The sequence below is a fragment of the Colossoma macropomum genome, unplaced genomic scaffold (genome assembly GCF_904425465.1).
Source record: "Colossoma macropomum unplaced genomic scaffold, Colossoma_macropomum, whole genome shotgun sequence".
NCBI lineage: Eukaryota > Metazoa > Chordata > Actinopteri > Characiformes > Serrasalmidae > Colossoma > Colossoma macropomum.
The window spans coordinates 13,993,066-14,003,163 of NW_023494797.1; the positions used below are offsets into that span (position 1 = coordinate 13,993,066).

Sequence of the window (10,098 nt, forward strand, 5' to 3'; positions counted from 1 at the left end):
GGAAAATTGTGTTGATGTAATATTTTTTATTCATGTGGGAATAATATTCACATTTGCAGTCAATTTCATGCATTGTGATTGTGTTGTAAAGATGCAACTGAGTCCTTCCAACTCTCAGGCACCTAACAGCTTTAACAGGCGTATATAAGTGAAATCTGTGATATTTTCGAGTCCTCTGACTCATACAGGGGAAAAAAGGAGGGAAAAGGAAGGAAAAAGGGCACTGAATGTTGACGCAGTCTATCTACCCTAAGATGAAGTTTACCTCCGAGGCTACCCATTTATGGAGGCCAGCGCACAACCAGCCTCCAGGACACGCTTCTAAATTGCCTGAGCTGTCCATCAAGCCAGCCATCCGACTGTGTGCCTTCACTCTGCGTTAGTTTCATTTATGTTTATTAATATTTAACAAAGTGCCAGAGGAAGTCCGCGCGTGTCTGGGATGAAAATCGAGTCACGAGCTGCTGCTGGATTCCACGAACAAAACACCCACTCCAGACCTACAGGTGTGGGGATATTGATTGCAGCTTTAATGACTGGCTGATATTCTTGAAAAGCTTTTTTTCTTGCTGGGGCCAGTAGATCCCTGCTGAAAAAAAAAAAAAAACATAGAAATTAAGTGTTTCTGTTGGTTCCTCATGGTTTTGTAATGTGTTTTGGCTTTTTTAATGCATTGTTATCACAATGTAAAGCCCGTGTGTCAGGCTCGAGTCCTCGTGGGCCAAAACACTGCAGACTTCAGCTCACTAACTCATTAAACACACCTGATTCAGCTAATTAGCAAGACCTTCATGAACTGAATTCAGAGTAGTACATGAGGGTAAACGATGATCTCCGCAGCACTTTGGCCTGGAAGGTCCCCAGTTTGACATGCCTGATGTAAAGGATCCTAACATTCTAACAGGTGACCAACAGCCTATAAAGGTTCCTGGCATTCTTAGTAGTTTAATTGGTTTCTGTCAATTAATTAATTAATTCGTTTTCTAATTGATAAACATAATTCTCTTTGCAAAATGTTAGTTTTGTATCAAAGCATGTTCTCATGCTAAATGAAGTTTGAATGCACTACATGTTGTTGTTATTCTCACCTTGATGGTGTTTTTTATTCAAGTTCACCAGTTCAGCATTTTACCATGCTGCACCATAGCAAATGTGGTGATGGTGTTTTGTGTTCAGGCCATTAAGTGTTTCTGTTGGTTCCTGGTTTTGTAATGTGTTTTGGCTTTTTTTAATAGGTTGACATCACAATGTTTACCATGAATGCTACCAGAATAGCAAATGTGGTCATGGTGTTTTGTGCTTAGGCCATTAAGTGGTTCTGTTGGTTCTTTATGGGTTTGTAATGTGTTTTGGCTGTTAGTGTTAGTTTTGTATCAAAGCATATTCTCATGCTAAATGAAGTTTGAATGCACTACATGTTGTTGTTATTCTCACCTTGATGGTGTTTTTTATTCAAGCTCACCAGTTCAGCATTTTACCATGACTGCTAACAGAGTAGCAAATGTGGTGATGGTGTTTTGTGTTCAGGCCATTAAGTGTTTCTGTTGGTTCCTGGTTTTGTAATGTGTTTGGGTTTTTTTTTAATGGGTTGATATCACAATGTCAAGCACATGTGTCAGGCTCGAGTCCTTGCAGGCCAAAACACTGCAGACTTCAGCAAACTGCCTCTTTAAACACACCTGATTCAGCTAATTAGCAAGACCTTCATGAGCTGAATTCAGAGTGTTAGATGAAGGTAAACATTTTTTCCACAGCCCTTAGCCCGGAAGGTCCCTAGTTTGACATGCCTGATGTAAAGGATCCTAATGGTTTAACAGGTGACCAACAGCTGATTGTGAATGTATTTGATGGATTCCTGATGGGATCTAAAGCTGTTTTTACAGGAAACTAGTGGTCCCTATCAGAGACCCTTAAGCCAGTTCCCATTATGGTCCTTTTTCAGCAGGGATGACAGAAGTGTCGACATGTTTTATCTGCTCTGCTGTAACAGTAAGAACGTAAAACACGAAGTGACTAAGCACTCTGAAAATGTCATATTGACCAATTAAAGCTGATGCCTCGTGGACGTTAACTTTACTTGACGATTAGGGGTCAAAAAGAGACGCGACAGAAAGCGCAGATGCTCGGAGCCTAATGCGAGCAAAGTGCTTCCTCACAGACCCCAGAGAAACTTCAGCACCTTCTGCTTTTACATAAAACTGAGTTACAGACACCAAACCGAGCTTGGCTTCCAATTAATCTGCTGGTTATTTGAATTTTTTCATTCCACCTTAAATGCTGCTGCAGTCAACACTAGAATGTGACTGCTGCACCATTTAAGGTGGAATGGAATAGTCGAATAGCAAGCAGGACTGAAGACGTGTACAAAGTCTCTTCTTTTAAAGTTCGAGCTTCAAATGGACACAATCCCTCAAACATTTGGTTGAAACTCACTATCCTGCAACTGGCCAAGTAGTTGAATTCCACTTACTGCACCAGTACAGGTAACAGTAACAGGCACTTTACATGACACTGCTATTAAATCAGTGCTGTCCTGTAAATTGTCCAATTGTTCAGCAATGGCTGAGCTAACCCTAACCCTAACCCTTGGTAAAGATGGGTAAAAGAAGGTGATTTAATGTCTTTGTGGTCAATTCGCTCAATCTCACACTGAAAATGGCTTTAAAAGATTTAGATGCCACCTGCATACAAACAAACTATTTGGAAGGCGTGCAAGAAGAAATCCATTTCATTCATTTAGCCACAAATGAAAGCACCTGGAGTTCACTAGATGCCTCTGGACCTTTGGCTGGAACCGGCTTCTGTGGTCAGATGAAAATAGATCTTGTTGGCACCAAACACTAAAGGTGGATTTGGCAGAAAAAAGAAAGATGGTTATACAGACAAGAATCTAATCCCCATTGTTAACTATGAAGGAGGATATGTGATGTTTTGGGGCTGGTTTTCCTTCAGAGGTCCTGGGAACACTGGCCTATATTTATCAAACTTGTCACAGCATGAATGTTGATCTGGGGTCAGCTTACAGCTTTTACATAACACTGAATAAAATAACATGAACTGCTGAGACCTGATCTTAGATCATTGTTCTTAATTTGAAATGCTTGATAAATATGTATAGGATATATGGCATTACGAAGTGCAAGCACATTTCTAACAAAAATCTGTCTCCCTCTGCCAAAAAGCTGGAACTGAATAATTTCATATTCCAGCAGGACACTGGGCATCATTCACCAACCGTTAGAAACAAGAAATGTCTTCTTAAGACCCACTTACATGGTTTTAATGAAGATTCAGACATTCACCAGTGTTTTCTTATTTGGGATTTGTTCTTGGGTCAGAACAGAATCTACTCACAACCAAGAACACACAGTTCTGCGCTTTAAGAACACGTCATGAATCTGACGTAGACGTTTTCTTAGGATCTTTCTCAAGAGCACATTTAAGAAAACACTTAGGGAGGTATTGGTGAATGAGGCCCAGTGATCCTAAACACACATCTAATTCCACCCATTCAGTGACCACAGAAAAAAGACCCTGAAAGATGTGGAGAGATTGTGTATTAATGACTGGTCTCAGTATCTCCAATGTCATCAAGGATTTCAGAACACTCATTGCTGTTATGTGGACAAACAGAGGTTGTACAAATACTCCAAATAACATAATTCTCAAAATTATCATAAAACGATGCTTTCACAACAATCTGTAAACTCTTTAGACGTTTGGTTCCTATCACCACCACTGTGAACAGTTCTGTTAGTTTCTCTACAAAGCACCATTTTACCAATCTGAATGACTTTGCTGGCATCTTAATGATTTGATTATACAAAAAAAAAAAAATAATGAAATTCTCCTTTAAATACAGTGAGTTTATTTTATATGCATTGAGTGATGAATTGTAATCAGGCTGATTTAACAGAAAAACATTAACAAACTGAACTCAGAGTGAATATCGGGGAGTTTACCAAACTCATACAAGAGCCAATGTCAGTAAATCAGCAAACACGAAACATTTTGAACTAAATAACAGTTTTATGATTTCCTGTGGTAAACAGAGAGAACAGTCTATTTTCAAAAACAAGTTACTGAAATACTGAGTATTTCAATAACTGAACAGTGAATTGTTTTTAAATGTTAGTATTAAAGCAGTTCAACTAAACAGGAAATGAGTCACATATCAGTAATTAGAGGAAATACAAAGCAACAAAGGGTGATGACACACTGCTACTGGCATTAACAAGCTTATAAAATCAATACCAAATACAAAGCTAATATCCAATCACTCTATGGTTAATAACTTAGCACACAGACTGATATCAGATCCTTCAAAATCATATACACTCAGATGAAGATGTATAATATCTTTAAAAGGCAATTAATCAAAAATTGTTTTAGCTTTACATTTAAGGAGAACCTCTGCATTTGTGAAAGAACCACTCTACAAGTCTATTACCCTCAGAAAGAAGCTCAGTATTTCAAACAGGGTGATCCTATACCGAGTACAATATTTAGACACTCAGTGCTATTTGAAACCCAGGAACAATGGCAGTTTTCATCCTAATGCTTGACTAACAGATACAGCAACTCACATTTAAGTTAACATAAAAGGTGAAAATTAAAAACAGCAGCCTTTCAAACAACCTCTTTAGAAGAGTATAAACACAAATCAATCTAAATCCATTTTTTGTCTGCCATTTCCTGCTGCGTGGAGTACAGCTGTATGCAGAGGCTTGGAAACCCCAGCTCAAATGACATTTTGTCGATTTTCTAAGTGAAAATAACACGTCTTCTATAGAGAAATCACTTCTGCACATTTTATTTCACAATTTCTACTTATCATATAGTTTAACAAAAAAGATAAAATAAAAAACATAAAATGTGCCGTAACTTTTGCTCAGACCTCATTTTATGTCTTATTATTTTCCCAATATGTTAAATTCAGAAAATAAACAGTATTTGTGCACTAAAATGTGCCGAAGTGTGTTCTCTGTGGAGGATGTGTTAACCTTTTTTTAGAAGATGAACAAACAACAAACCTTTGGACATAACTATGTTTACCTTATAAAGTGACCAATGTAAAATCTACATTTTAGCACAGTCGAACATTTTGTAGCAGTGTTTCTTTCTTCTTTTGCCTACAAAAAGCCCATCCCCACCAACTTGAGAAGAACCCTTTTTTTCCCCAAACCTTCAGCATCACTTATGTAACATCAACTGCAACTGAAGTGGACATCGAGGTACAAAAACTACCCTGCATCTACACTCACTGCACACATAGGTGCACAGTCACTGACTATAGCTCATCTGTTGCTGTACCATTTATCATTACCCTCTATCCCAGCCATCGATGGAAATGGACCACCATATAGCACCACTGCTGACCAGATAGTACTTTCATCATAGTGGCATGGTGCAGATGCATGAGTATCATGCGCAGCTGTGTTGCTGTAGTTTTCCACAAGTAAGCATCACTTCTACAGCCCACCACCCAAAAAAATCCAGCCAAGAGTGGTCCCGTGGTCAAAAGCAGACCACTGACAAAGGGAGAGATGATGATGTGCATGGAAAAGATCTGGACAGTGGTGGTCATCTTCAATTAATAGGAGACTGCTGGGCAGCTGATAAATGTTGCAGCAACAGATGGACTACAGTCTGTAATTGTAAACCTACAAAGTGCATACATATGGTAGGTGATTCTGATAAAATGGCCAGTGGACATAGATGCAAGGCAATTCAGGTTAGGAAAAAAAAGGTAAAACTTTTTGGAAGTGTATATGGGGCTCAACTACAATGACCGTACGAAGGTAGCGATGTTACTGGCACTACAGAAACAAAGAGGATTTACTGATCACCCTGAAAAGGATAGCTGAGGGCAGGGGGCAAAGTAGACCGTCTGGGCTGTTCGTCCAGCAGCACCAAGTCCTCCACGTCTCGTCCTCGAAACCTGCGCCGGGACAACTTCACCGTCACCTTCCGGCCTTGGAATATTTTGAGGGCCTCCTTGGAGGCCATTGCCCTGGCTGCACACTCGTCACGGCCGTATCCCGTGCCAATGTAGACAGACTGGCAGCGCAGTTCACATACCTGGCCCTCCTTTTGGGTGCAGCCAGCAGGCAGGTCAGGAATGTCTTTGAGCGGAACGAACACACAGCTCAGGCTGGCCTTGCACGACTCCACACAGGTGCGCAGGATCTCAAAGTGGTCCAGGTTAGGTCCGAAACCTCCCGCAGACACCAGCTTCCAGGCCACAGCTTTATAGAGGCGATTGAAGAAAGGTTGGTGTTCTGCAGGGGCCCCTGGTGAGGGGCCCGATTTGACAGAAGCAGCAACTGGATGTCCACTATTTCGTTCTACAGCTTTACTATCAGTGTCATTGGGGCTTGTTTTGCTCTTCTTAACGCAGCTCTCACCATCTGGGGCTACATGTGAAATTGAAAAGAGAGTGATGAGGTTAACACTGATACAAAACAGACAGATCTATCCACCTATTCAGTTGAAGTTATAAGGAGTGTTTCTGCCTGGACTGTTTTTTCAACGAGGCACAATACAGGGCAGATCTTATTTACATATATCAGTCTTACAGGCACAGTAAAAAAACACTGGCAACACACTCCACAAAAGTCTTGGGGATACTTTACCAAATCGCTGTCAATAAACACCATTCGCCGCTGCAACTACATATGCAAGTTAAAACTATACTATGCATAGCAGAAGCCAAATGTCCAGAAATGCTGCCGACTTTCTGTGCTTGAGCTCATCTGAAATGGACTGATGCACAGGGGAAATGTGTACTGTGGTCTGATGAGTCAAACTGTTCATGAAAATAATGTACGTGGTGTTCTCTGGGCCAAAGGAGAACACCACAAACCAGACTGTTACCGGCGTAAAGTTCAAAAGCCAGGGTCTGGGGATTTTAGTGCCCATGTCAGAGGCAACTTACACATCTGTGAAGGAACCATTAACACAAAGATATGTGCACAATTTGGAGCAGCATTTTTCAGGGATGGCCATGTTTATTTCAACATGATAATGCCAAGCCACATTTTGCCCATGTTACAACAGCATGGCTGCATAATCGGAGAGTGCGAGTGATAGACTGGCCTGCTTGCAGAACAGACCTGTCTCCGACTGAAAATGTGTGCAATATGAAGCACGGAATTCAACACTGAAGGCCAAAATTCAACACTGAAAGCCTCGTACGGCTGCCAGCTGAATACTTGTATGCTTTCAAAACTGGATTAATTTGGTGTCTTCAGTCCCAAATCGTTCATTAAAAATTGTTAGAGGGTAAGGTGATGCAACACACTGGGAAACATGCACCTGTCTCAGCTTTTTGGAATACGTTGCAGGCATCAATTTTGGAATGAGCGTTTATTTACAAAAAAAACAAAAATCAGTATATAAGGTAAAACGTCAAATATCATGTTTTGCACTGGTTCAGTTTAATACAGATCAAGTGGAATTTACTAATCACTGCTATCTCTTTTTATTAGCATTCCACAAATTGTCCCAATTTATATTGGAATTGAGGTTTGTAACAGTGGTTCCTTGAACATCCTGGTAGAATGAGCTGCCAATAACTAAATATTCAGACATATGCTCACTATTTCAAATCAAGTTGACAGTACATTGAGTATTATGTCTTTAAAAGAGACTCTGACAGGAAACAGCAGCTGCCAAGTATAGTTTTCTAATTTGCTCAACGTAACACTCTGCTAATAGAAACAGCAAGCCATATGCAATTTAGCGTGAAAATTAAAAACAGCAGTTTTTCAAATATCCTCTACAGAAGTGGGTATATAAACAAGACAAAAGTCCTGTTTGCATCTGAACTGTTTCCTTGAATGTTATTATAATCTTACTTATAGCATAAGAACAAAGAATTAAATCTCTATTCTTTCTCCTGTAGTTATTAATGGAATGTTATTTCATTTGAATAGTAATATTTTCATGTTTCCCATGTTTTTCATATTTTCCTGCGTGAAGATTTTGCAACTAAATGCAAGTGTTTTATCAATAAATAATAGATTACTACAATTAATTAAGTGAAAAGATCACAGACTGTCTCACCTGAAACAGCAGGCCTCTTCCCTTTACCTACGATTTCACCTCTTGTCTTGTGAACACACTTATCAGCTTCATTCACAGTGATCCCCTCGGCCATCTCATTCACCTTGTCCATCACAGGCTGGGGATATCTACAATGCAAGCTCACATTCAGGATCTAAGCCACAGCTGCAATACCGCCACACACACCCATAAAAACATGGTTCTTCAAGTGTTCTTTAGTAAACACAATGGTTCTATTTAGAACCATTTCATGCTTAAATGGTTCTTTGCATGGTGAAATAGTTCTTCAGATTGATAGGGAATATGTTGTAGATGGTTCTATATATAATCTTTTTGAAAATGGTTCTACATAGCACCAAAAAGGGTTTTTTTTATTGTCATAAGCTTGACATCAGAACAACAGCAGAACCCTTTTTGGTGCTATGTAGAGCCACTTTCAAAAAGGTTCTATATAGAACCATATACAACACATTCTCCATCAATGTGAAGAACCATTTCAACATGCAAAGAACCATTTAAGCATGCAGATGGTTTTATACAGAAGTTGTGGTTCTAAACAGAACCATTCCAAAGGTTCTATATAGAATCTTTTTGAAAATGATTCTACATAGTGCCAAAAAGGGATCTTTTATTGTTATTACTTTGACATCGGACCAACAGCAAACCCTTTTTAGCGCTATATAGAACCATTTTCAAAAAGGTTCTATATAGAACCATATACAACACATTCGCCATCAATGTGAAGAACCATTTCAGCATGCAGAGAACCATTTAAGCACGCAAATGGTTTTATATAGAAGGCATGGTTCTAAATAGAACCATTCCCTATACTAAAGAACCATCTTTTTGTGTGTAGTTCAAAACACTGTATGTCAAGGTCAAGACAGAGTGCTTACCGACAGCCTAAGAACACATGATTGGCCCAGACCTTGGACATAGAAAGAAGCCTATCCAGACTAGGGGTCGTGGTCCCTGGTCGGATGGTAGGAAAGACCTCCATGTTGCGGAGGACAAATTCTCGTCTGGCCAGCCACTGTTTATTAGTCTCATTGTGCTCCTTTAAAGACTCCACCCATTGTGCCAGGTCGGGGTTTTGACTAAGGAACTCAGAAACATCTCCTCCACTCCCCTCCGCCATCCCTGAAATAAAAAAAACAGGACAGGGCCAGAACTCATTCAAAACATGACCTGATTTTTGTGCCCTCGTTTTATGCCCCCAAATAAGCTCCCTACACCAAAATGCATTTTGTGTTCTCTTCACTGACTCAACAGTTGAGCTGTGGAAAGTGCCTGTTTAGCATGTTTACATGCAAATACTAACAGCACTGCCATCTATTCAACTCAGGCCATAACAAAGAGGTGGTTATCTAACTCGTGCTAGATCAAATGTGGCTCATGGAATATCTCTGCCTGGTTGTGCAGTTAGCCAGCCGGTTAATATCCAGCTATAACTCCTTATACATCTACATAGTGCTCTTATAACACTGTAACAGTAATTAGCCGATGCTAGCCAGTGCCCTACCTGGTTAACGCTGACCAGCCGTAACAACGTAACTAAGCGTACTTTCAGGCTTCATCCACCAATTTTTACATCTATCTCAGTTATAACCCAACATCTGAAGCCAAGAGTCGTTAGTCTCACTTCTCAGCACGATGTATAAGCAGATATTTGAGCGCTAACTACGTTAGCACGCTAGCTAAAGTTGGTCATTTCACTTAGAAACGCCTCATTATTAAGCTAGGTCGCATATTTTAACAAACCCAAGGTGAACAAAAGACAGAAATGGACTAGCTAAGCCACGAAAGAGTGAGTAAAGTGAGAACCTTTAAAGAGCTTCTTTTCGCCGATTCCGCATAACAGGTTAAGCTAAAGAAGCAGGCAAAACAATATTAGAGAAACCTTGACCTGAAGGACTACATTTCCCTACGTCAGACCGACGGACTACATTTCCCTACGTTAGACTGAAGAACTGTGTTGAAAGACTACATTTCCCTGCGTCGAACTGAAGGTCTACGTTTCCTTGCGTAGCG

General features: G+C 40.0%; 1 protein-coding gene across 2 annotated transcripts; it reads right to left on the bottom strand.

The window, feature by feature from the left end:
* Positions 1-3,845: 3,845 nt before the first annotated feature.
* On the bottom strand, positions 3,846-9,995 carry LOC118817560 (CDKN2A interacting protein). 2 transcript variants are annotated; one of them, XM_036584360.1, is made up of 4 exons: positions 9,892-9,995; positions 8,964-9,207; positions 8,068-8,195; positions 3,846-6,416 (listed from the first exon to the last, which is right to left on the bottom strand). In XM_036584360.1, exons 2-4 carry the CDS (start codon positions 9,203-9,205, stop codon positions 5,839-5,841), a joined length of 948 nt encoding a protein of 315 aa, XP_036440253.1. In that variant the 5' UTR covers positions 9,206-9,207; positions 9,892-9,995; the 3' UTR covers positions 3,846-5,838. The 2 variants fall into 2 exon arrangements, with proteins under 2 accessions (XP_036440253.1, XP_036440254.1); XM_036584361.1 differs by lacking the exon at positions 9,892-9,995 and adding an exon at positions 9,590-9,877.
* Between the last annotated feature and the right edge of the window lie 103 nt (positions 9,996-10,098).